Consider the following 26,930-nt stretch of genomic DNA (forward strand, 5'->3'; position numbering starts at 1 on the left):
ACCTTGTTTAATTTCGTCTTGCAAAATTGAATCAACGTAGATACTTACCCTTTATATATATTTTTATTGTACCAATCTGGAAGATCATTGGATGTTAACATCGGTCTGATCTGGATTGATCACACTGTTATCTTCTAGGAGTAATTTGAAATGTTCATCTACCGTCTGCGTTTGAACTGCGTTTGAACTAATATATTTATACACGGAATAATGTCTAATACATGTGTGTACCCGAGAGAGGACACTGAATGTGCCGAGTTACATCGATATATCCTAACAATTTGTAATTAAAACAAAAATTGAATACTTACATGGGAGATCATGTAATTTATAAGTGAATGACATAAAAGAATCTTTATCCGCCGTGATATCAATGTACCAAAAAGCATCTAATGCGTATGCTGCTATTTCATCAAATTCAGATGAAACTTTACTTAAATAAGTTGCATACAGTTTTTTGAGCTTCTGACATAATTCAGTAGTCTCCTTTGCGTTTTTGCGACACAAGTTAAATCTGTAGATAAAAAAGAATAACTAATAAAGTTAGGACTATAATCTGCTCTACCGTTGATTTGTCCTGTTCGTTGTTTATAAGTTTCTTTAGTTGTTTTATCATCTTGTTTAATTTCGTCTTGCAGAATTAAATTAACGTAGATACTTTATATATTTTTTCATTATACCAATCTGGGAGATCATTGGATGTTACATCGGTCTGAATCGATCACACTGTTATCTTCTAGGAGTAATTTGTAATGTTCATCTACCGTCTGCGTTTGAACTGCGACCATTCCCGTTTCCGTGGAGAAATGAGAACTCAAGGCGTTGCTAGGTATTTCATGATTGTTTCTTCTCTTTCTCGCTCTTTAGGAAACGCGCTTGCAACTGGTTCGAAGACTTTTTTCAGATGGTCTGCTAATACTCTAGTTTTGTCCTTATTGGTTCTTGTCCATTCGTCATTTTCTTGTTTTATGGGTGGAATTGTTTGTTAGGGAGTTCTTTTGATCTTTCTGGTAAGTTTCCACAACGAGTAGTTCTGTGGAGGTTAGATTGATAAGAAACTCTTCGATTGATTTGTCCTGTTCGTTGTTTATAAGTTCCTTTAGTTGTTTTATCACCTTGTTTAATTTCGTCTTGCAAAATTAAATCAACGTAGATACTTACCCTTTATATATATTTTTATTAAACCAATCTGGGAGATCATTGGATGTTACATCGGTCTGAATCGATCACACTGTTATCTTCTAGGAGTAATTTGTAATGTTCATCTACCGTCTGCGTTTGAACTGCGACCATTCCCGTTTCCGTGGAGAAATGAGAACTCAAGGCGTTGCTTGGTATTTCATGATTGTTTCTTCTCTTTCTCGCTCTTTAGGAAACGCGTTTGCAACTGATTCGAAGACTGTTTTCAGATGGTCTGCTAATACTCTAGTTTTGTTCTTATTGGTTCTTGTCCATTCGTCGTTTTCTTGTTTTATGGGTGGAATTGTTTGTTAGGGAGTTCTTTTGATCTTTCTGGTAAGTTTCCACAACGAGTAGTCTGCAGTTTCTGTGGGGGTTAGATTGATAAGAGACTCTTCGATTAATTTGTCCTGTTCGTTGTTTATAAGTTACTTTAGTTGTTTTATCACCTTGTTTAATTTCGTCTTGCAAAATTAAATCAACGTAGATACTTACCCTTTATATACATTTTTATTGTACCAATCTGGGAGATCATTGGATGTTAACATCGGTCTGATCTGGATTGATCACACTGTTGTCTTCTAGGAGTAATTCGAAATGTTCATCTACCGTCTGCGTTTGAACTGCGTTTAAACTAATATATTTATACACGGAATAATGAAAATAATCAGATAACTCGAAAAATCATTAATTTACAATTCTATCTTTTTACATGGATGCATCAATATTTGTACTTTTTTCAAAATAATGGTTTATAATTTTTAATGTGTTGACCTGGTTTTTTGCCATTCTTTTCTGATTCTTCTTTTCTCTGCAGCTAATTTATCCTTTATGGCTGTTGAGCAACTTATTACTCTTTCAGTATCTTGGCTAATAGGAGTCGAATCTCAGTGTGCATTTTGAATCGTATTAGTAAGTTTGTCAACTGCCTTATGTATATCCTCATATGTTTTGAAAGGAATTTTACAGGTTATTTCATCGTTTATATGCTCTCTGAACAGGTTCCAGTTCGTTTTAGCGTTATATAAAGCCAGAGGTTTCTCTTTTTTCATTGCAGATCCATTGAGGGTGATTATTATAGGAGAGTGGTCCGAGATGTTAAATCGAGATAAGATTCCGCTCTAAAATTTAATTTTGAAATACCTTTTACTACACAGAAGTCGATAACGTTCGGTGATTTCCTCCGGTCAGCGGGCTAATACGTTGGTTCCCCCGTGGTAATTGGGTGCAGATTGTTTTCCATCATTGTCAGATATAGCTGGCGACCTTTCTGGGAGGGTGTGTGTTGTCTTGACCCCTACCACGGGTGTTTGGCGTTGTAGTCTCCTCCAGCAATGAATCGATTACTCAGAGTATTAAAAAATTCCGAATATTGTTCTTGCTTAATTGAGTGTTTGGGGGGACTATATATATACAGCTGCAAGAGTAATTGGTCCTGTCCAATCCTCTATTGTAATGCTGGTAGCTTGCAGGTAGTCTTTGATATATTTTGCATTTTCGTGATGTTTTATTCGAGCTTTAATAATTATGGCATTATACAAATAGGTATATTTTTGCATGATGCCTACATATAAAGTATAAAGATCATAGACTTTTTGGAATATATATGTTTTTTAAACCATTCTTTGTAAATTAATATCTTTGGTACAAATGCGATTCAACGTTGGAAGAGGTGGATATTTCCTCAGAGTCTCATTTATTACTTTGGTTATATAAGGCATATTTCGTTCACAGCGTTATAAGTCACACCACCATGTTTTGTCAACGTTTCGTCGATTTCCTTGTGAACTTTCTCTTGTATATCTTGATACTGAGCTAATTCGTATAAAGCGAACGTTGCCGTCGCCGCGGAGGTTTCGAAGCCAGCTAGGAAAAAGGTAAAACTTTTCGCAATAGCTTCCGCCATGGTAAGCTTATTTATGGTTGATGTTACGTCGGTGGTCTTCTTGTTTGGGCGCCTTTGCCGGCCTGGGCCACCATGTGCAGTATCGGTATTATAATACCAGTATCGGTATTATAATAGAATTAGAATGAATACTGACGTCTCTCGGTATTGTTATTTCAGTATCGCTCACACTCTTCGTAAGTCATTATTCTCGTGTGAATAAATCTCTCTATAAAAATATGTACATAATTGGTCTCTTTAATTACAATATAGGTCGAAATTGTACTTTCCTTAAATTGTATTTATTTACGAAATATAATAGTAAATTGTAACAGTAGAACAATTCAATAATCGAAGAAAGGAATGGAGAGCAATTTCAAAGAAAATTTAACTTCTTTGAATTTTTGTTTTATAGAGCAGTCTGTGGTAAGATGTTTTTCGGCGCATTTTACGAAATTTTGGGCCCCTGAAACAATACTTTTTGTATGACCGTAGGCTTGACATCTTGTACATTGAGCAATGTCTCTTTTTTTATACGGCTGTTCGAAGGTAACGATTGTATTTAAAAGTTTTTTGACTTTGTAGATATCTTTGTTGTTTTCCTTTTGTTGTAATTCTACGAAGAAGAGTGGCAAGGGATTCTTTGTTCTGGGATTCAATCTATTTGATATATTTATGACTTTGTGATTTTGGGCTTCAAAATCTGTTTTAATATCATTGACACAAGCTGATGGGTGCATATTTCTTAACACCGTGTAAGGTTGTATTCGGCGTTGCGTGACGTGCCTGCGATGGCGGGCGGCCTCCCCGCAGCCTCTCATGGGAAGCCTCCCTGGCCCGAGGGTAACTCCCGCTCGGCCATTCCTGAACACGGGAGTCGACTACGCCGGACCAGTGTGGCTGAGGACCTCTAAAGGACGAGGCCAACGGGCCTCCAAAGCATTTATTGTCGTGTTTGTCTCTCTATGTTCCAGAGCTGTACACCTTGACGTGGCCTCGGACTACACCGCCGACGCCTTCCTGGCTGCGCTGCGCCGATTCGTTTCTCGCCGAGGCCTGTGCCAAACGCTGTACAGCGACTGCGGCACTAATTTTGTCGGTGCCGACGCTCAATTGCGCGATCTGTTCTCTGCAGGCAGCCAGGAGGGCCGACGCATCGCCGAGCGCGTCGCCGAGGAGAGGATCTCATGGCGCTTCAATCCCCCCGCGGCGCCTAACTTTGGCGGTATCTGGGAGGCGGCCGTCAAGTCGACCAAGCATCACCTGCGGCGAGTGATTGGCGAAGCGACGCTCACCTACGAGGAGATGGCCACGCTACTGTCTCAGGTCGAGGCGTGCCTAAATTCCCGTCCGCTGCAGGCCCTGACGGACGATCCGGAGGATCTCTGTCCACTCACTCCTGGCCACTTCCTCGTAGGCTCGGCTCTCAGCGCCGTGCCGGAACCGTCGCTGACGGAGGAAAAGACGGCTCGCTTGTCTCGTTGGCAACAGGTCCAGCAGATGCGGGACCACTTCTGGGCGCAGTGGTCCCAGGAATATCTGCAGACGCTGGCTCACCGGCCGAAGTAGTTCAAGGCCGATGTGGAGGTGCGGGCGGGCCGCTTGTGCCTCGTGAGGAGCGAGACGACGCCTCCGACCAAATGGCCCCTCGCTCGGATCGAGGAGCTATTCCCGAGAGACGACGGCCAGATCCGAGTCGTCAAGGTTCGGACGGCGGCATCGACGCTCACCCGGTCCGTGAGCAAGCTCGTCCTCCTCCCGGACTGCGACGCACCGGGGAGCGAGGAATAATCGTGAAATCTTTCTCGATTTGCCGTGGTTGATGTATATCGCGTAGAAGAAATAAAGCCGCGTATATCTCCCGCGTACAACCGTCAGCGAATTTTATGTCGCGTTGAAAGCCTAGCTTCAAGCGAAACATTTCCTGTTCTGCGAATTCGTGGCTCGCCGCTGCGGTAACGCGACGCAAGTTAATCTTTCGCCGACGAGTTGACATCCGCCTTTAAAGCGCATACGCGTCCGCGAAAATTAATCGTAAGTTGCACCATACGAGGCGGGCGGAATGTTCGCGATCGAACCTAAAACCGTCGGTCAATTAATACTGCGAATTAAGGTAATCATTAACTTAAATTATCTCTGTCAAATTCTGCCTTCCTAGTTTGCCAGTTGTCTAAATTCAGTTTAAGAATAGATCCGTTCGCGGAAATATCAGTATATTTCCTGGTAAACTAGAAGGGCAGAAAAACAAAGCGCTCAGTTTTTGCCTATCCCGCCTCGCTCCTTTGTCTCGGGAACTCGGTGCGCGAGGCATACGCCCGGGACAAAGCGAGCGAGCGGTGTTTCAAAACAGCTGATCAGCTGCCGGCCTCGAGATCAGTGACATTCGTTAAATACGAATTTGTCGGAGTGTCGATAGCTGATTGGCTCGGCTGGATTTTCGGCTCGTTACCGGGAGTCCGGAATGAAGGTTCGCGAAAATTCGACAGTCGTAGGAATAAAACCCCGGACCTCCGCGCGCGAGCCCGCATTCGACCTAAGTATTTCGGCGAACGTACGTCTAGAAAATAAAGTCACTCGCATTTCCGTGGCTCGCGGTTTTCGTGTACTTGCTTTCGTCGGTCGTAAGACTATCTGTCCGTGGCTCGCGGTATAGAGACTGTAAATACTGTAATTATTGTACATAATATAGACGTTTAAATACAGACATAAGTTTATCGACGATAATCACGCCTAATCTCTTTTCTCGCCTCTGCTCCGAGATCTCTACCGCGCTCGCGCACAATTGTCACATAAAAGAGATCGTAAAATTTATCAAAGACAATTATCTGCGAATCGCGTGAGAATTTTCGCGCTTTATTATTTCGTGATATAAAATGCGTGTGCATAAAATGACAATAAAATGTTCATTTACTTGTTACAAAGTATCTTTTGAAACTTCCGTGTAATTGTTTGTAAGCGCTAAGATACTGCCCACACAGAACAAAAAGCTCTAATAAACGTCTACTAGACGTCCATCATGGAGATTAAAAACATCCATGTAACTTCCTATGGACGTCTACTAGACATCCATAGTTCCGCATTTCACACCTTTATTCGACCTCCATCATTAGACGTATTGATAGATGTATTTTAGAAGTCATATAGATCAACCATAGATGTTTCATGGAGCTTCGATGAATAATTAAAATATGTTAACTAAACGTTTTATAGATTCTTTATGGATATACACCTTGTTTATAAAGCTTACAACAAATTAGATAATTATTTATAAATTGTATCCAACAAATTATCAAAAATTGCTTCGCAGACCCGTGCTATGTGATACCAGAGGTATCACTTCAGATGATCTGCAGCAAAAAATTATCGCAGTCAGACCTCTCACAGGCTCGTCTCTTATACTAGCGCGTGATGTTTTTTTATTATGAGAAAGTACTGGCGCGTGGTAGCCGCGTCGTGTCGTTAACGTCTATTAGATATCCACCAAAGCTTTATTTAACGTCTAGTTAACGTCTATTAGATATCCACCAGAGCTCCATTAAACGTCTACGGTTAATCTATATAACGTAATACTTCCAAAAATTGTATAAAAATCAATCATTTTAAATTATCTAAAAATATAAATTTACTTATAAAACTTAAATATTGATCTGTTAGAAACATTATGTATATAAATCTATCATACATCCATAATAGACGTCTAATGGATGTCCATTATGGATTTGTAGAAGATATCTATGATGGAGTATGGATCTCTATTAGAGATATATATATGTCTGATGTTCACCGTGGAGATAGAGGTCGCATGAAGCTATAGAGGTTGTGTGGACGTCTAATGGAGGTTATATGTTCCGTGTGGGTGTAGAAACTTGTCTCATTTATATATATTATCTTTATTTTCTTTTCTCTTTATTCTTATATTTTTCTTTTGTAGCTGCGTTTAATGTATGAATGTTTTATATCCTTAATTTGTTACTATTTTTGTAATTCAGTTTCGACGCTTTAGGGGACGTAGTCCCAGAGCGTCTAATAAATGACGATTCTGATTCTGATTCTGATTCTCTCACGATGAAGAGACCGCTTAGAATTAAGCGGTGCCGCGCGGTGCGCGCAAACCGATTACACATGGAACGCGCGGAATTTCGCGTGCGAGCTTTAATTAGATCGTCGGCGGCGAGGCGATCGTTGATTGGAAAACGCACGGAAATCGCGCGATTTGCGCGCTCGTCGAGCGTGAGCGCGGAGGCATCCGCGTTGCGAAGCGCGTTTCTCAACGAGAAACCTTCTCCGCGATCCGTGAAATTGCGCTCGCTGTCAGAGGCTTGATTAATACCGCGGGTGAGTACCGAAGACACCGCGGGTTAACCGAGTCGCGTAACCGTAGACATCCAACTCGCGATCTCGAGCGGTCCGCAACCACCCTTGCAACGTTTGTCTTGTATAATAGCGTTTTTCATTGGGCAGAACTGAGTGCGCACTGCGAACTCATAGAGAGCGGGATGGTACTGCTCGAGTGTACCGCTAGTGCAAGTTTAATTCTTGCATGCCCACTGAAACACTCGCGGCTTGGTGAGTGCGTAACATGAGTGCGCATTTTTTCGGCTCCTTAACTTGCTTAACCTGCCTCGACAAAACATAAAAGTTTACTTTCAAAATGAATACTTCAAGAGCTTTATATTCAATAAAATTAAAAATAAACACGAATAATTTAGAATTAACACTTGAAGATGGTGAAGAAGAATTATATGAAAAATTACAGAGTAAGTATACATTCTACCGATTCTGCCAATCTCATAACCTAACTATGGAAAAAATTTGTTATAAAGACTGCTTTTCTTTTATAAAGCACATACAACATACGTAAAACATATTTATATGTCTGTTCAAACACATCAGACATCAAAATAATACACTGTGTTCAAGTGTGTCAATTCGTGTCAGTTTTTGCTTCGTAAAAGAAAAGCAGCTAAAAATAAAAGGTGCGTATATTTAATCGACTATAATTGGCCAAAATTTTCAAAATTACACGACGTTTCGACCCAAGCTTCGGGTCCTTCTCAAGTAATCTAACAACAAACAATTATAAAAATCGCAGCGTCAATACAGCGGGTAAAAATATGTACGGAATTTAAATCGTGAGTAACACTTAAAAATACCTGATGAGGAAAAAGCGCCATTATCAAACAATTCTCAGTCAACTGTTCATGAAATTTTGATAGAAAAGTCACAGAGTGCTAAAAAATATATTCGTCAGTAAGTTGTCAAAAAAAGTAAAAAGGAACACGAACAAAGAAAAAACTTAGTTACACAGAGAAAGTTTTCCAAAGGCACCGGTTCGTATCATGCTCGCTGAGTTAACGAAGTATCGTCAGAACGGCACAGCAATTACATGTTTATGCGATGGACGTCGGAAACGAACTGAACATATCGCGTCATGTAGTTGAGAACAGATCGAAAGGTGACAGAGCGGGTAACCAAAATACAAACTATAAACAAGAGATGACGTTGTCATAAATAGGGTTCAAGTTATCCGTATCTTTCTGTAATTAATGGTATCAGAATATTTCTTGATTAGAAACATTTCAGCGATTTCTCTTTTTTAGTATTTTTTTCTTTATGAAGTATCTCAACTTCAGACCATTTAAATTCGTGGCCGAGAGAAACGCGGTGCTTGCTGACCACGGAATGCTGATGATCAATCTTTTTAATATCATTGAAATGTTCCGTGACGCGCGTTTTCAAGTATCGCTTCGTTTGACCAATATAGGAAGCACAACAATCGTTACAGTTGATTCTATAAACTACCTCAGTAGACTGGTTTTATCGAGACGATCCTTGCCCTTCTTTATGATAGTATCTAATTTTTTGGGGACAGTATAAACTGTAGTAATACCAACATTATTGAGTGTGCGACTTATAGTCCCGCCAAGATCTTTAACATATGGTAGTACCACGCAACGTCGAGGATCAAATTGAACCGGCGAGCTAGCAATATCTGGTTTGTGTCGCAGCTGCTTAATTCTATTGTTGATGTGCTTATTAATGAGATCCATTGGGAAGGAGTTATTCACCAAAATTTTTTTGACTAAATTGATGTTTGAATCATGGTAGCGAGCATCAGACAATAGAACAGCATGATCGACTAAGCTCGTAATTGTATTCACTTTATATTTCAATGGATGGCTAGAGAAATAATTCGTGTAACGGCCGGAGAACGTTGGTTTTCTATACCAATTCGAGGTCAATCTATTTCCATCTAAAAATAGTTCTTTATATTGTTACACCGTATGATAATTAATACATTATTGAACGATGTCTCTATTAACTTATTTCAGATGATGATTCATATACTATCCAGTACGTGAAACTGTTAATCCAAAATGGATTGTATACAATAACCGATGGCGGCGAAGAGAACTTACTAAGGGAAATATATCGGCTGCAAGGAGATAGGTAATGTTATTGAAAATAGATTTTCGCTCGTACTTGTTTGTTTTATGCCAAGAATAACTTAATAGAATGACTATAAAATGTCCATACTTTTTGTATATACCTTTACAATGATATGCATTTTTTATTTAGAGAAATATTAATATACAACGTGAACATTAATGAGAGTCAGAATCGTCGAGATAAACAGTGCACCGACAAAGAAAATGAGTTTGACTTCAGTTCAGCACTATCCGAAGACAGTAATAGTCAGAAGTCAATAGGTAAATATATTTCAATACACATATATATGTAGTATACATGGTGGTGTGTACTATAGTCATCACTTTCCTGGGTTAATACGAGAAAGAAATGGAAATCACAAATGTAGTATCCATCCGGTTACACTCAACACACAATTTTACAGATTTGCTTTTTCCGATTTTTTGCGACACTTGTTCCCATACGTCAATACAAACATAGGCTTTTTTACACTTTACATTATCTTATTCCTTTGACATTCATGTTTTGTATTTCTCAAATAATATGTGCAACTATTTTCAGATTCATGGACTGATTCAGCAACTGTATTTATCCTAGATAAATATAAAATATACCTTTCTCAAATAGGCCCAATGAAAAAATTTAAAACGAAGAAGACAATGTGGGCAGAGATTTCAAAAGAATTGCATGAAATTTGAATATCTCGAAAACACCACTACAAGTCGAAAATCGTTATAAAACGGTTCTGAAACGAAAAAAAAAGCGATAGAAAATAACCGTAAATTAGGCAGTTCACGAGAAGAAGTACCGTTTGAAGAAGAGTTAAGAGAAATTAGTCAGGCTGATGATAGCATCGAGCCAGAAGTACTTCAAAGTGCAAAGTCTGTGAAATACCCAAAAAGGCCTCTACTCGAAATCATCTCAGACTCAAATCAGGACTCAAATATTATTGACGACAAGGAAAATGTCAAAGATTCTCCTCCACAAAGAAATCATAAATTGAGCAATGAAGAAAGAAAATTTGAATTATTTAAACAAAAGGAGGAGGCAAAGGAAAGGAGACACCAGGAGAAACTACAACTTTTGAGGGAATTGTTCAACAAGAAAGAAAGCGATTAGTATATAGAATAACATTTAAAAGTTAAAGGCTTCTGTGGTTTTCTTATTTACTCTTTTCCAGGTTTCCAGGTTATCATCGTGCATAAAGTTGCTTAATCGTCGACGTTTTGCAAACATTGTACTTTGCTTTATCAGGGCAGGCTCTCTGATGCTAGTATAACAAAAACTATATAGTTTTTCAGTATTAGAGAGCCAATCCTGATAAAAAGCAAACAATGAGCAATGTTTGCAAGACGGCAATCAAGCAACTCTACGCGGCGAAAACTCAAAAACCTGGAAAAGTATTTAACATAGTAGTTGACTGTAAACAAATTTTTTCATTTATTAATTATTATTTTATAACACAAAACGTGTTAAATTATAGAAAAAGTTAATTTTTAGTTTTCAGATTGTATTATTAATAGCCGCATTAAGGCACATTTTTTCGAAAGATTATTTTTTAAGTATTTGTATTAAATAAAAGGCCTGTTTGTTTTCGCTGCACTTCTGAACTAATGCAATAAGTTAGAATGAAACAAATATATTTCTTTCATTCTAATTTATTGCACTAGTTCAAAAGTGTAGCGAAAATGAACAGGCCTAAAGACAAAGTGGAAGCGCAATCCCAACCAACAGATAATATTTTTTAAACAAATATTCAAATAAATATTCATTCAAAAAACGTTAAACTTTTACAAATCATTGTCTGTTGGTTGGGATAAGGAAGTTGGTGCGAAGGCTTGTTGCAATTTAGTCTACGCTAGATAGTTTTATACTTTACCTACATTTGTAAGAAGTTCTGGTCCGTTTTTTTTCTATCGTAATGCAGTACTGCAAAAAATGTGTTTTTATTTTTTTATAATTTTATTTTATAAAGCTTTATTATTTTATTATATATGTATTCATTGTGATAAAAAGAGTCTGATTTATTAAGATTATGAAAACGTGAGGCGTTTATAAAAATATATATTGTGTTTAAATATAATATTTTATTATGAAATACAACTATACATATGTTTGTTTATTTCAAGGAAATAATCTCTCCAGAAGTTGGTTTCGCTTGATTTCTCCCAATCTACGTAGAAGAGCTTCCTGCTCCCGTCTTTCTTCGTTATAAGGCTCATCCACATTATGTTCTAATTCGATTGGAAAATTAAAATCGTCGTTGTTGTCAATATATAAATTATGCAATACACAACAAGAAATGATAAATTTTGAAATTTTATCGATATTATGCATATCTACTTCAATGAGCTGTCGAAAACGGCCTTTTAGCAGACCGAATGCATTTTCAATTAATACCCGTGTAGCATAAAATTTTTTGTTGAACAACTTCTGCCTTTCGGAAAGATTTCCATAATCTTTATATGGAACGATTAGCCATTCTCGTATAGGATAGGCTCCATCTCCTAGTATATGATATTTATTGCCTTCGCATAGTCCTGGCAACGCCTCATGTACATCTGATAATTTCAGAACACGTGCGTCGTGAATCTTTGAGGGGATTCCTGTAAATGCATCGACAAATCTCTTACGGGCATCGCATATACCCTGTAATGTGATTGAAGGGATGTCATGCCTGTTCACGTACGTTGATTTGATTTTATGTGCTGGTGTTTGCACTTTAATAAATGTGCCATCGATGCAGCCAAGCACTTTAGGAAAACCTGCAATCTTAGATGTTATACATACATTAATAAATAACTTACTATGTAATTCTTTTACATAATGTATAAACAATAATATATATTAAGCGCAATAATCACAGATGTACATACTTCAAAGAATTCATTTGCAGCATTTTCTTTGTCCGAAAATTTGATTATGTTCCCAGCTATATCGCATAAGAAATTCATGACTCTGTTATTTTGTCGGTAAGTTGTAGTAGGACACACTCCAAATCTCTGTGCGACGTCTCTCAGGTACACTTTATTTCCAGCAAACCTATACATATTTTCAAATCGTTTTTAACATTTGTTATGAGTTATTGAATAACATTGAACAACTGTATATACAAACATATACACATCAAGAGACACGGCAGTGTCTCGCGCCAAGTACACGCGGAGCGAGGCCGACCGTGACTCTTTTACGCGACGCGACGAGTTGCGAGTACTCGAGATGTTGAGATCTTGATAACGAGTGAACGGATCAAGTTCTAAGTAGGCTTGATCGATAGCTTGGGGTCGAATTAGGGGGGGGGGGTTTCTCTTATAATATTCCGCTACGTGCCCTACGAGCGGAGATATTGCGACGCAAAGTCCAAATGTGAAAATTTATTTTTAAGATACTTTCTTCTACGTCGACCGTCTCTCATGCCATGCCATGCCATCATTTCATTGGCTGGAATCGCGTCCTTTTCACTTTTTCGACACCAGGGCGATGCTAGTATCGCCAGTTTCGATATGCATATATGTATACGTGTGTGTACTGCGCGAGTGCAGATAGTGCGTTTAGCGCGCTGTCAACACATCAGTTAACCTATCTCGAGAGATAAGCCCCTTGCACAATGCCAGGCAACAGGCAATAGGAACAGGAAATAACCAAAAAATCGTTAATTACAACCTAAAAAATTCGAATGCTATGATTGGTTGGCAACAGGCAATAGACACAGAATTTTCAACGTGACGGAAACTCTGTGTCTATTGCCTGTGTCACTGTTTATTCTGCATTTATACATGATTTCTAATTTCTATTCCCTGTTCCTATTGCCTGTTGCCTGGCATTGTGCAAGGGGCTTTACGGTAGTACGCGGCCGCAGGGGGAAGTGATCCGCGCAATTCCTTGGGCCTAACGCACCTACGGCATACCGAGTTCACTACATCGCGGACATAAACACACAGTTACATGTACACTCATACATATACACAGTGTCATATAGCCCTAAGGTGGTGCTGAAGGCACTTAATTTTCCTCATCCGAGGGATCTAACAAAAAAAAAAAAAAAATACGGTAGTACGCGCGGAGCGAGACCGACCGTGACTCTTTATACGCGACGCGACGATTAATTCAAGGTAATTGTTTTATGTAATTATCCTATAATTATCTTATTTTATATATTACTGTTACTTATTTTACTGTTTACTTTACTACGTTTACGTGAGTGTTTACATACAGGTTAACCTATATATATTGACGGCAGGGACGGCAGGGAGCTGATACTGAGATCAAGGAGCCTGTTCACACGAGGCGTTTGCACGAGCCGCACGCTGTCGCGAGGTAAGGTGCGACAACGCGCGCATACGCGCGTACGCGAAACGGCAGTAACACCGTAATCGGGAGTCCGTACCGGACGCCGGCTCATGTGCCTTACATTCGGAGACTTATGAAGAGATCTTGTGGCGGGCTCCCTCCTTTTGTGATTAGAGTGTTTATTTATAGTATTAGATCTGTATTATAAAATGATTGGGAGTCCTTTCAAGTGGAAGAACGAACGAAATAACGGACGGACTTCCTTTAGTGGAGCATTCTGTGTTCACGTGACTTGGTGCAATTTACGATAAGTACCTTATGGGCGATTAGCCTGACTCGTGAATCTGTTTCCTGGTGCAGGAAGATATATTTTTGTGAAAGATAGTATCTTTATCGAACTATGTAAAGAGAAAGACTTTCCCTTTAATGTTATAATTATAAATCGAAATAATCTTTGTAACTGATTTTGGCCTTGCTTTACATTTATATGCGCGAGTCCATGTTTTTTGTTTAGTTTGTAAGTTAAGTTTATTTCAGCGAGCGTAGCGTCATACGCCGTGTATGAGTGTATCTTTTTGAGCAAAATCGTTATTTTTCCTGGTGCAGGAAGATATATTCTTTGTGAAAGATAGTATCTTTATTGAACTATATAAAGAGAATGACTTTCCCCTTTAACTATATAATTATAAATCGAAATAACTTTGTAACTGATAGGATCTTTGGCCTTGTTTTGCACTTATATGCTCGAATCTATGTTTTTGTTTAGTTTATAAGTTAAATTTATATCAACGTAGCGTTTCCATGCGCCGTATATGAGTGTACCTTTTTGAGCAAAATCGTTACGATTTGCTTGAATACATTTTGTAAGAACGTACGATCTGTGTAAGAAGGAGCGTATTTTCGTTAAATCTTGAGAATTTATTCCTATTTAATTTTCTTGTATATGTAGAAATATTTTAGGAACGATTCACATTGCTATTTCGTTTGAAATGAGGTATTTGCCTCTAATGTTTATGTCGATTTGTGTTTGGGTGTTTTTCTGATGTTTACGATCTATGGCCATTGTTCAGCTCGTGTTATTCTCGAGTTGTGTGTGGATTCCAGTCAATGGAACATGCCTCGAAATGATGGCGATGTTTTCATTGATGGTGGAATCCTTTGTATAGTATTCTGGTAGTACCTACGTTCCTCTTTATTCTGGTTCATTAATACATGTAATTCTTAATATTTAGCTTAATATCTATAAATTTATTAATCCTGCGATGTTGGGAAGCTAAGAGATTATGCGACTTGTCTATGTTGTTTAATGAGCGTTAATCGACCCTCTTGGGCGTCCCTATCCCGGGGGAGACGCTTGGGATGTCGACCACGCGTTTCAGTCGTTCTTTAAACAGTGTCTGATTTCAACTACTTGAGTATATGGTATGGAGATAACGGGATCTCGTTTAAAGATGCGTTCTCTTGTATGATGTATGAAGATATAGATTCTCAGTTTCGAGTGATGTTAATATAGTCTTTTGCGATAATTCATCGGGAAAGCTAAGGGTTAAGGTTGGCTATATATATATAATCATTTATTTTGATATACAATACGGTAACGTTTACGAGTGAGCTTCGGACTGTACTTGCTAAGTGAGATTGCAAACTTTGTATTGATTTTGAAATACCGTGGTGTTTGACCGTAATTTGAAATACGTTAAAGCGAGTTAAGGAAAAATATTATAATATAATAGTTTTCCTTATAATATTTATAATATGAATTTGAATAGCCGTGTGATTGTAACGGTTATAAATGAGTTTTGGGCTGTATCCGCCATTTAAGTTTGCGAATTCTTCATGAGTCAGGAACTTGTTATATATTGAGTATTGGACCCTCCTAGGTGTCCCTTAAAGGTCCGGGGGGGACGCCTGGGATGCCGACCATACGTTCTAGTCGTGCTTATCATAATCTATTTTTTATGGATATATTTAAGGAAATACTCTGAAACTACTTATTAGTGGTGTTTGTCCTTAATTTAAATATGCGATGGATTTAAAAGTTTAAAAAAGCGATAATTAACTACTATGAATTTGCGAGCTACTTATCAGTAGTGTTTGACCGTAATTTAAATATGCGATAGATTTAAAATTATAAAAGTGATAATTAACTCTTTGAACGATGATCATTATTAACTGAAGGATTGTTAAAGGATCATTTATTTGCACCATTTCTGTGGAATACTTGATGGGAAACTTGAATATAAAAAGTACCCATAGGGTAACTTGAGATAAAGCTACATTGGAATATCGAACTACCGAGAGGGCGCCTCCGACCCAACTAGAGGCTCCTCTAGAGATTTAAGCACTGTGGTACTTTGACTCATGCGAGTCGGAAATCCATTGGGTCTCAAGAAGAAGAAGAAGAACACCGTAATCGTGCCGGCGATATACTGAATTTGAATTGCTTCGTGCTTATCTGGAGATTTCGTATCCCTACATCGTGTTACCTCCGCTGCCGGAAAAGAAGGTTCTCTACGCTTGGACTACGGAAATTCGGCACTAGATTTACCAATGAAACAGAGCGCACGATCTTCGTGCGCACTAAAATCCCCAATAGAACGCACAGTCCGCGGTTAGTGCGCACTCAGTGCGCACCAGTTCTGCCAATGAAAAACGCTATAACCCACTCGGCATGTAATATTTCAGAAACATTTCTGCAAAATTCCATTTGAAATATTACACCTTTCATCAATATTTCAGAAATATTTCACGACCGTTTCTGCAACATTTCTGCAATGTTTCAATCGGCACAATTATTTCAAATGCAACTTTGCTGAAAGATTTCGGCAATATTTCTGAAATATTTCTGAAATATATCTACGAAATATTGCAGAAACACTTCAGAGATATTTTAAATACATTTTACACTGAGAAAAATGTTTTGTATTAGCAAACAAAATTTTGTTACTGACGCAAAAACTATTTGTTGATATGTGAAAAATGAAATATTTTATTACCAGGACAAAAAAAAGTATATTAAGCCATGTGCGTATAGCCGCCGCGCATTTGTCCGAAGAAATCCACTCTCTCAGCCGGTCACCCATCCAAGTAGTATACCGGCGCCTTGTTGCTTGACATCGATGATCGAACAGGGTAGTGGTGATCCTCTGACTCTGGCGCTTCTTTCTTTCTTATACTTGCTTATTTTGGTAAGCATAAAGCTATCGCATAAAAATAAACAATACAGATATACGAATAAATCTTTTTTGCCAGTCAGCGTCGAATATTATTTTATATTAAATATTATTAAATATTATATTTTATATTAAAAATGCCATATGACAAAATTTGGAATATTAAAAAATTCTTAATAAAAGAGAAAAAATGCAATAATTATATAATAATAAATTTAATTTTTTATAAGTTCTAAAGTCTGTCAGCAATTTTTCGGAAATATTACAAATGCAATGTTGTATGTGAAACATTCAAAAATATAACGCGTGCAATGTAAACGTAATAATAGTTTTATCATGTATCAGAAATGTTTCTAAACCATTACATCTGCAATATTTCTTCTGCAATATTGTAGAAATTCACTGCCTGCAATTCAATTTTTCATTATCTACGCAATCTTTCAGAAATTTTTCAGAAATATTTTAAATGCAATGTTGCGTTTGATATGTTACAGAAATATTATTCGTGCAATGCAAACGTAATATTACTTTTATAATGTTTCAGAAATATTTCTGAAATATTGCATCTGCTACATTTTTTTGCAATATTACAGAAACTTACAAATATTGTAAACAACTTTCTAAAAGATTTCAGAAATATTGTTAATGCAATATTATAAAAAACATGATGCAGGTACATTTCTGAAATATTTCAGATGCATAGTTACAAATGAAATGTTAACGAAATATTTCTGCACCATTTCCGAATATTTCAATATTTCAGCAACATAACATGCCGAGTGGGAAGTGAAATGTCAGGAACTTCGCTCGCATTCTCAGCTATTCACGCAATGTCGAGGACGAACATTGCTATCTCTTAAAGAATGAAGACCAATAAATGATTAATTAATCATGTAGAACGTTTCGAAGCTCGATTCTTTTTCGCGTCATATATAATATTCTTTGCGAAAAGTTGCTCGAAGCGTTTGGCGGAGATCGGCCGTGTGCCGTATGTCGCGATGATGCAAAACAGCATCACAACGCGCATTATTAGAGAGCAAACATCAAATTGTCGATTGACGATTATCCGCGGACGTGCGACAATCACATTCGCGGCACGATTTCCGGGCGGTACAACGACACACTGATTGCGGTATTGCGTCAAGTGCGGGCCGGATATCGGGGGGAGGGCGAGGGTAATCTCGTCCAGTCTCGCTGTAAAACAATTAGCCCGCTCGTCCGATATGTGGCATCGTCGCGTTAAGCGCGGTCTGCACAGAGTCGACAATCTCTGCCGGCTCCGCCGTGGCGAATACAATGCGACGCACAATCTCGACATGTTCGGCCGCCGCGCAAAGTCGCGCGGTCGATTTGACGGCGTTCGCGCCACGCCGGTATAGCACGTCGTCGACGGAATTACGCGCGTGTCGCGTCGCTGCATACGTAATCGGGCGTTGCGTCGCGTCGCGTTACCCCCTAGCCCTAATGCATATTCGCTCATCATCGATCCTGCGATTTTCATCGGGCGCCGCGCCACTTGACAAGCAAACCTTTTTCCACCGTTAGAAACAACGGGGTAGAGCAGGGTAGAGACACACGCGGGGAGATCGTCTGATCGATTTTCGAAATACACGGCTCCTTGACGTGTGTATCTTTCCCTCTTTTGCCAAAATTGTAATAATCTCTATTGTGCATGGAATGTCGAGACGTCGGAAGAAAGTTGATATGTTACATAAAGTTCAATATCCGAGTTACTTGTTTTATAAACGGGCTTTTGATTTTTTAAACTGTTTCTCTTGCAAAGGAAAAATATTTTTCAAATTAAGGAAAAACTCCGTTAACAGCCAGAACTGCATCTTGATTGCCTAATAATATTATTAGAATGAATCTTACGTTCAATTCTTCGCCTTAGCAAGCTTTGCGTCGTTACTTTCGGACTTAAAACGCAATCTCAACCATAGCTAGAACAGCAAAATCGTATAATTAAATTGATAATCAATTTAATCACAATAACACAATCGTTATTAAATATATTTTTCATAAACGTGCGCGATATATACAATCGCAATGATTTCGACTAACAATTTAATTAGTATTCGCAAAGCCGATCAAGGGTGCGGCCGAGCGGAGAATCAATATTTTTCATTGCACAACAATTTAATAAATTAAAACGGCAACTAAATTCGCACGGAATTTTTGGGGCACGTCACCAAGTCGAACCTCCTTCCCAAATGGGGAACTCGCCCTCCACGACCACCGCTTTTCCAGGTGGATGCGTGGAGGAAGAGGGGGTATCGGCGATACCGTGTGGGATTGCTAGATCCTCCATCGGGCGCCTCCCCAGGTGGCGGATCGGGGAATGCCTCCCAGATATGGGTGGTACCGAGGAAATGAAATACTCGGGGCGGACCAAAAATCTAGCACTGATGAAAGGCAGCAGTTTCATCAGAATCAGGCTGTAGCGCGGGAGCGGTAGAGTACTGAACACCGGAAGGCGTCTAGCAATAGTGAGCGAACCCGGCTTCTGCACTGCGGTATAGAAAAGGAACGGAACCCTTACTACACTATTTCTTCCAAAACATCTTAATGGCTGACGAAAACAATAAAAATTCGGCCCTCAGTCCGGGGCACCTCTTAAGTGAGGAGAGGGTGCTAAAGAATCTCCCCGTCGTCTACCACTAAGAATAATGAAAGTAAATGCAAGATCAAAATATATAACACAAAAATACGAATTGCCACCTGGAACGTACGCAGCTTATACATGGCAGGAAAACTGGCAAATGTCGAAGCAGAAATGTCCAGATTGAACATCGATATATTAGGACTCAGCGAAGTTAGATGGCCTGGATCCGGTATGCAGAAAACAAGCAACGGTGTCATATACTACTCTGGAGGCTCAGCTACCAACCATAGATATGGAACGGCCATCCTTGTAAATAATATAGTTGCTGAATCAGTTGCGGAGTTTATACCTTTAAATGACCGAGTTATGATGCTGAAACTGCAAACCTCGCACCGAGCACTGAATGTTATACAAGTGTATGCGCCAACAAATGACAAGACGGATGCAGAAATGGAAGATTTCTACTCCAAAATAGAGGAAGCTATGCGGCTCACAAAGAGAGGTGAGCTAACCATGGTCATTGGTGACTTCAATGCAAAAGTCGGATCTGGTGCAGAAGACACCGTAGGACAGTATGGCCTGGGTGAAAGAAATACTAGGGGAGATAGACTCGTCCAGTTTTGTGCCGAAAATAATCTCCTTATCACTAATACGTTCTTCAAACAACATCCTAGAAGATTATACACCTGGAAGTCTCCTGCTGATGTCAGAGGAAAAATCATAAGAAATCAAATTGATTTTATTCTAATAAGAACGGAGTTGAGGAAATATGTGCAAACAGTAAAAACATATCCTGGTGCAGATATTAACAGTGATCACAACCCAGTCGTCATGGACTTCCGTATGCGACGCCTTACAAAAGTCAAGAAGACGAGAACATCGCAAAAAATAGATATCAGACAGTTACAGAAACCAGACATGCAAACATACGTGAGTTCCAGACTCGAGGATGAACTGAAAGAAATTCAGAGACCGGAACAAACCACAGTGGAAATAGAAAGAACCTGGGATAAGATAAAGACCACCATAACGGAGATACAGGTTCAGGACATTGGATTCCCCGAGGTAGGAAGGAAAAAGGAGTGGATGACCACGGAAATTTTGGAACTCATGACCGAAAGAAGGATACAAAAGCCAAATCCTCTGCTATACAAAGAAATCAATAGAAAGATCCGGAGAAAATGCAGAGAGGCAAAGGAACAGTGGATGTCTGAGAAATGCAAGGAAATCGAAGTACTTCAAGAAAAACATGACGCGTTCAATGTGCACAAAAAAATAAGGGAAATGACAAGGGAAATGCCCGAAAACATCAAGTTCTAACCCTACGGGATGCTAACAACGAAATAATCACGGGAGTGGAAGCAAAACTGCAAGTATGGAAGAGATACGTGGAGGAGCTCTTTGATGACGATAGACAAAATACGCCGCCGCAAGTAGACAAAAACATAAATGAGAGCGGTCCAGAAATTACCAAGGACGAGGTTGTCCACGCAATAAAAGCTCAAAAGAACGGAAAAGCCACTGGCCCAGACAACGTATATGCTGAAGTCATCAAATTGATAGCCGACCGAGAAGGAAAGGGACTGGATCTACTGATCGCACTTTTCAATGCGATTTATAGATCAGGTAATATCCCTGCCGACTGGTTGAAATCGACATTCATTACTCTTCCAAAAAAGACTCAGGCCTCACGCTGTGATGACTATCGCATGATTAGTCTTATGTCCCATGTTCTAAAAATATTCCTTAGAATAATTCACACCCGGATCTTCAAGAAATGCGAATACCAGCTGGATGAAACCCAATTCGGATTCAGGAATGGTCTTGGCACCCGCGAAGCATTGTTCTCCTTGAACGTACTAACACAAAGATGCAGGGACATGAACATCAATGTATTTGCATGCTTCATTGACTATAGAAAAGCATTCGACTGCGTCAAACATCATAAGATGATAGAGATCCTCAGAGCGACTGGGATCGACAGTGAAGAAATACGCTTAATCTCAAACCTCTACTGGCAACAAACCGCAGAAGTTAGACTGGAATCAGCAACGTCGGAAACAACTCTCATCAAGAAAGGAGTGCGGCAAGGATGTGTCTTATCACTACTACTATTCAATATATACTCGGAGGCTATTTTCAAGGAAGCTCTAGGGGGAGTTACTGGTGGAATTAGGATTAATGGCAGGACGATTAATAATATCAAATATGCGGACGATACCGTTGTGTTAGCAGAGAACATGCAAGACTTGCAAAACATGATAGACCGCATAGTTCGACACAGTGAAAGCTTTGGCCTCTTCATGAATACTACGAAAACCAAAACCATGGTTTTCTCAAAGACACATGTGCATGCACATCTAATTATTAAGGGGGCAACTGTGGAACAAGTCTCGTTTTTCAAATATCTTGGAACCATTATGACCAGTCTATATGACCCTAAGAAGGAGATCAGATCAAGAATCGAGCAGGCTAGAAGAACATTTACGAGTATGAAGACGTTCTTCACGAGATCGGATTTAAGCTTGAATCTCAGGGTCCGTATGATCAGGTGCTACATATTCTCTACCCTGTTATACGGTTGCGAAAGTTGGACTCTTGACCCAAGTACGGAAAGGAAAATAGATGCTTTCGGAATGTATCTGTACCGTCGTATGTTGCGTATATCATGGGTAAACAAAATAACCAATGAGGAAGTCCTCAGCCGTATGCAGAAACAGAAGGAACTCATGTTGGCAATCAGGGAGAGAAAGACGAGATATATAGGACACCTGATGCGAGGAGAAAGATAAGAACTCCTGCGACTGATCATCCAAGGCAAGATTCAGGGGAAGAGATCCATCGGCAGGCGCCAAAATTCCTGGCTGAAAGACATCTGAAGATGGTTTGGTTGTACCTCGGTGGACATCTTTCGCATGGCAGTATCTAAAACTATGTTGGCCATTTGGATCGCCAACCTTCGAAAGGAGATGGCGTCATAAGAAGAAGAAGAAATTCGCACGGATAAAACAACGGTCTAATACATACATTGACACAACAAATCTCCGCCCATTCGGATAGCATACGTTCCCACAACCTGGTGTGTTTTAATCAGCCGCGTGAGTCCGGAGCAACATTATCAATCTGAACGCGAAACGCGCGTAAATAAAGTCCGGCGAAAACGTCAACGGGACAACCGGCCGCGGAAGTACAGCATGTTGCAAAACTGCGTTTTACAAATTTGCGCCCCTTCCGTTGTCGACAGGCTCTGCCGGGTCCCGGGGGACCGGAGAACCGGAAGCGGCGAGCAATGACGAAGAGGCGCGCCGGTAGTGGCCCACTCGGCATATAATATTTCAGAAACATTTCTGCAAAATTCCATTTGAAATATTACACCTTTCATCAATATTTCAGAAATATTTCACGACCGTTTCTGCAACATTTCTGCAATGTTTCAATCGGCATAATTATTTCAAATGCAACTTTGCTGAAAGATTTCGGCAATATTTCTGAAATATTTCTGAAATATATCTACGAAATATTGCAGAAACACTTCAGAAATATTTCAAATACATTTTACACTGAGAAAAATGTTTTGTATTAGCAAACAAAATTTTGTTACTGACGCAAAAACTATTTGTTGATATGTGAAAAATGAAATAATTTGTTACCGGAACAAAAAAAATATATTAAGCTATGTGCGTATAGCCGCCGCGCATTTGTCCGAAGAAATCCGCTCTCTCAGCCGGTCACCCATCCAAGTAGTATACCGGCGCACAGTGGGACGAAGGCTTCCAAAATTCGAAATTGCGACTAATACAATAAAAAGAAATGAATATATTTTCTAACTTATATATAAACTGAATCTTCATATTATGGTCCGAAATAATATAAGCGCGTTTATTTCGTACTTGTACAGAAACGTGAACATAAACGTATTATCAAACTTTTTATGTGTATGACATATCTCTGTTTTGTTGCTAAATATTTCAAGGAAAAATACAACTAAACAGTACACAATCTAAGAAACTCTATTCTTATAAAAAGTACTATTATTAAATATGTGAGATACACGATTAAAATTTGTTTACCTTACTGAACAATAATTTAAACAATATCTCTTCGAAACTCTGTTTGGATCGATTTTTAACATTTAAATTAACGTGCAGTCTTTGGAACCTACTAGAACCACTTGAAATCGAATAATTTCGGAAGAGTACACAGTGTAGATTAATTATCAGGCGATAATTTTGCCATAAAATGCCATACGGTTTAATGCACAACGTTTATATAAATAGATATAAAATAGATAAATATATTTGTATTGTGGTGTGTATAATTTTTCGGATAAAACATCTTATCTTACAGGTTTGTATTTAATAGTGATGATATCTAAATCTCATATTAATAAAAGATCTATTTCTTTTAGCTGCACTGGCTGAACTGGTGGACACTGGTTAGTTCGAGTGAAATAAAATATTATACTTGTCTCACTCTAGCTTATTGCACCAGTGTACACCAGTTCAGTCAGTGCAGCTACACCAGTGTACACTAGTTCAGTCAGTGCAGCTAAAAGGGACAGATCCAAGGTGTCATGGTCGAACTCGGCATTTTTGCTGTTATTATTACGTTATTATATGGACTTGTAACAAATGGTTTAAAAAGGTGTTTTTTAGATACATTTTTAGAAGCCCTACAACTTTGCTTCTTACATATTTTTTATTATAGTTGCTTATTTTCTAGATATTGAATATTGAAAAAAAATGGCGTACTCATCCCACTGTGCGGCGCCTTGTTGCTTGACATCGATGATCGAACAGGGTAGTGGTGATCCTCTGACTCTGACGCTTCTTTCTTTCTTATACTTGCTTATTTTGGTGAGCATAAAGCTATCGCATAACAATATTAACAATACAGATATACGAATAAATCTTTTTTGCCAGTCAGCGTCGAATATTATTTTATATTAAATATTATTAAATATTATATATTTTATATTAAAAATGCCATATGACAAAATTTGGAATATTAGAAAATTCTTAATAAAAGAGAAAAAATGCAATAAAATGCAATATTAAATAATAATAAATTTAATTTTTTATAAGTTCTAAAGTCTGTCAGCAATTTTTCGGAAATATTACAAATGCAATGTTGTATGTGAAACATTCAAAAATATAACGCGTTCAATGTAAACGTAATAATAGTTCTATCATGTATCAGAAATGTTTCTAAACCATTACATCTGCAATATTTCTTCTGCAATATTGTAGAAATTCACTGCCTGCAATTCAATTTTTCATTACCTACGCAATCTTTCAGAAATTTTTCAGAAATATTTTAAATGCAATGTTGCGTTTGATATGTTACAGAAATATTATTCGTGCAATGCAAACAAAATATTACTTTTATAATGTTTCAGAAATATTTCTGAAATATTGCATCTGCTACATTTTTTTGCAATATTACAGAAACTTACAAATATTGTAAACAACTTTCTGAAAGATTTCAGAAATATTGTTAATGCAATATTATAAAAAACATGATGCAGGTACATTTCTGAAATATTTCAGATGCATAGTTACAAATGAAATGTTAACGAAATATTTCTGCACCATTTCCGAATATTTCAATATTTCAGCAACATAACATGCCGAGTGGGGGCATTATTGCGCAATTAACGAGGGGCAAAACGTGCTATGACGAGGGGGTGGAACTCGCGAAAACCGGCCAATAATTATAACACGACTTCGCGGAGCGGTTTTATTGTCCCAATTCGACGGACAGAGGTGACGGGCAACAGGCACGAGATGGAAGAGGGGTCGGACGGGGGGGGGGAAGGGCAGTATAGCGCTTTCCCGATAAAAACAGTACGTGAAATCCACGTTATTGCTACGTGGATCAGCATCGTGGAATCCACGTGGACATTCGAGTGGACAATCCGCTCAAGAACGGTACTGTAGTCCACGTGGATGAGATCATCGTTTTGACGTGAAATCCACGAGCTTTCTCTCTATTGGAGTGGAATTTCACTCCAAAAGAGTGAGATTTTACTCCTAAGAATAATGAAAATACTGCCAGTCTAATTGGAGTGAAATTTCACTTTTCGAAAAAGTGAGTTATTCATTCTTTACTTGGAGTGATTCTTCAACTCTGAAAAGAGTGACATGTTTCACTGAATAATTATTCACCCGACATAAAAAACAATTATTTATTTCAAAATTTTATTACTATTTTTTAACTAAATTTGTTTCTTAAGATGCAGTCTATGATTATAAATATTTTCTCGTATTTGAAAAACACACCTTGGTGGGATTCGAACTCGGGACCTCGGGACCTCTGCATCGTGAGCCAACTGCCTTACGTGGTAGACTACTTCTTAATTTGATGTAAGCGTTATATATAGTCTACATATGTCATAACCAGCGCAAATATATAATTTTTCAAAAATCATCTTAAGAAACAAATTCAGTTTAAAAAGAGTAATAAAATTTTGAATTGGATATATGATATAATATTTCTTAATGTCGGGTGAATGTCAGAAACCAGTGCCGGCTCATTATGAAATTTTGTGTTCGTAAATATATTTATGAAAAAAGTATATTTATAAAGTTAAAACATTCTTATCAAATCCTTACAAGAGCCTCACTAGACAAAAATAAGGAAACCTTTCTTATGGAATCCCTAATAAATAATGATCGGGACCTCATCCGGTTAGCGCATAAACGCAGTATAATAATACTTTCATTAATTATAATCTTTAATATAATTAATTATAATCACTTTGATTAATTATAATCTTTAATAGAAATTACGTGGTTGCAGATTTATCCACAAACTATCCACATGGATGCAACGTTTTTTTTTCATCACTACATCGAAGTCTTTTATCCTCGAAATTTCAATAAAAATTCCCTGTACATATTTCTTAATAGATATATCCACAGAGAATCTACATTGATATTTCGGAGATAATAGACTTCGATGTAGTGATGAGAAAAGAACGTTGCATCCATGTGGATAGTTTGTGGATAAATCTGCATCCACGTAGTCCACGTAAATTACGTGGATTCGACGTGGATGTTACGTGACTGTTTTTATCGGGTTGTGGATAATGGCTGCGTTTGAGAGGTCATGTGAGCCTGACGTTCCAGCATGTCAACAGCAACTATGCATCATCGCATGGTGTTAAGGTCTATCCAGACAAACTTGCATAGGTGCATAACCATATGCATAAAGAAACGGATTGGTCTATTTCCTTATGCACATGCATATGGACCAATCAATTCTCTTATGCTTATGTTTATGGGCTTATGCAAGTTTGTGACAAAAATGCAAACAAAAATAAAAAATTTGTAAATATAATACGAAACCTCACGAATTAATAAAAAAAAAT

The 26,930-nt window shown here is 38.4% G+C and overlaps 3 protein-coding genes, 1 long non-coding RNA gene and 1 pseudogene across 4 annotated transcripts; 4 read left to right on the plus strand and 1 right to left on the minus strand.

Moving 5' to 3' along the window:
* The first annotated feature begins 3,883 nt into the window (after positions 1 to 3,883).
* On the plus strand, positions 3,884 to 4,633 carry LOC139784962 (uncharacterized). Its single transcript, XM_071724138.1, has one exon. It carries the CDS (start codon positions 3,884 to 3,886, stop codon positions 4,631 to 4,633), a length of 750 nt encoding a protein of 249 aa, XP_071580239.1.
* Positions 4,634 to 7,560: 2,927 nt separating this feature from the next.
* On the plus strand, positions 7,561 to 11,111 carry LOC139784966 (uncharacterized; annotated as a pseudogene).
* A 449-nt stretch (positions 11,112 to 11,560) lies between these two features.
* LOC139784964 (putative nuclease HARBI1) lies at positions 11,561 to 12,566 on the minus strand. Its single transcript, XM_071724140.1, has 2 exons — positions 12,370 to 12,566; positions 11,561 to 12,265 (listed from the first exon to the last, which is right to left on the minus strand). The coding sequence occupies exons 1-2, from the start codon at positions 12,541 to 12,543 to the stop codon at positions 11,618 to 11,620; spliced, it is 822 nt and encodes a 273-aa protein (XP_071580241.1). The 5' UTR covers positions 12,544 to 12,566; the 3' UTR covers positions 11,561 to 11,617.
* Positions 12,232 to 15,955, plus strand: LOC139784965 (uncharacterized). The gene is made up of 2 exons (XR_011721738.1): positions 12,232 to 13,605; positions 13,734 to 15,955. It is a non-coding gene; the product is annotated as an uncharacterized lncRNA (long non-coding RNA).
* A 3,741-nt stretch (positions 15,956 to 19,696) lies between these two features.
* On the plus strand, positions 19,697 to 22,487 carry LOC139784967 (uncharacterized). Its single transcript, XM_071724141.1, has 3 exons — positions 19,697 to 20,791; positions 20,839 to 22,165; positions 22,252 to 22,487. Exons 1-3 carry the CDS (start codon positions 19,697 to 19,699, stop codon positions 22,485 to 22,487), a joined length of 2,658 nt encoding a protein of 885 aa, XP_071580242.1.
* The last annotated feature ends 4,443 nt before the right edge of the window (positions 22,488 to 26,930 follow it).

Source organism: Temnothorax nylanderi, unplaced genomic scaffold, assembly GCF_030848795.1.
Source record: "Temnothorax nylanderi isolate EJ_2023f unplaced genomic scaffold, tnyl_v1.0 TNYL_tig0715_pilon, whole genome shotgun sequence".
Lineage (NCBI taxonomy): Eukaryota > Metazoa > Arthropoda > Insecta > Hymenoptera > Formicidae > Temnothorax > Temnothorax nylanderi.

Excerpts from the sequence above, each read along its gene's own strand:
- LOC139784962 (XM_071724138.1), top strand. The coding sequence starts at position 3,884 with ATGGGAAGCCTCCCTGGCCCGAGGGTAACTCCCGCTCGGCCATTCCTG.
- LOC139784964 (XM_071724140.1), bottom strand. The coding sequence starts at position 12,543 with ATGTATAGGTTTGCTGGAAATAAAGTGTACCTGAGAGACGTCGCACAG. Across the intron at positions 12,266-12,369 it reads CTGCAAATGAATTCTTTGAA|ATTGCAGGTTTTCCTAAAGT; the intron begins GTATGTACATCT and ends ATAACATCTAAG.
- LOC139784967 (XM_071724141.1), top strand. The coding sequence starts at position 19,697 with ATGGCAGGAAAACTGGCAAATGTCGAAGCAGAAATGTCCAGATTGAAC. Across the intron at positions 20,792-20,838 it reads AGAAATGCAAGGAAATCGAA|GGAAATGACAAGGGAAATGC; the intron begins GTACTTCAAGAA and ends CAAAAAAATAAG. Across the intron at positions 22,166-22,251 it reads AAGTTGGACTCTTGACCCAA|GAAGTCCTCAGCCGTATGCA; the intron begins GTACGGAAAGGA and ends ATAACCAATGAG.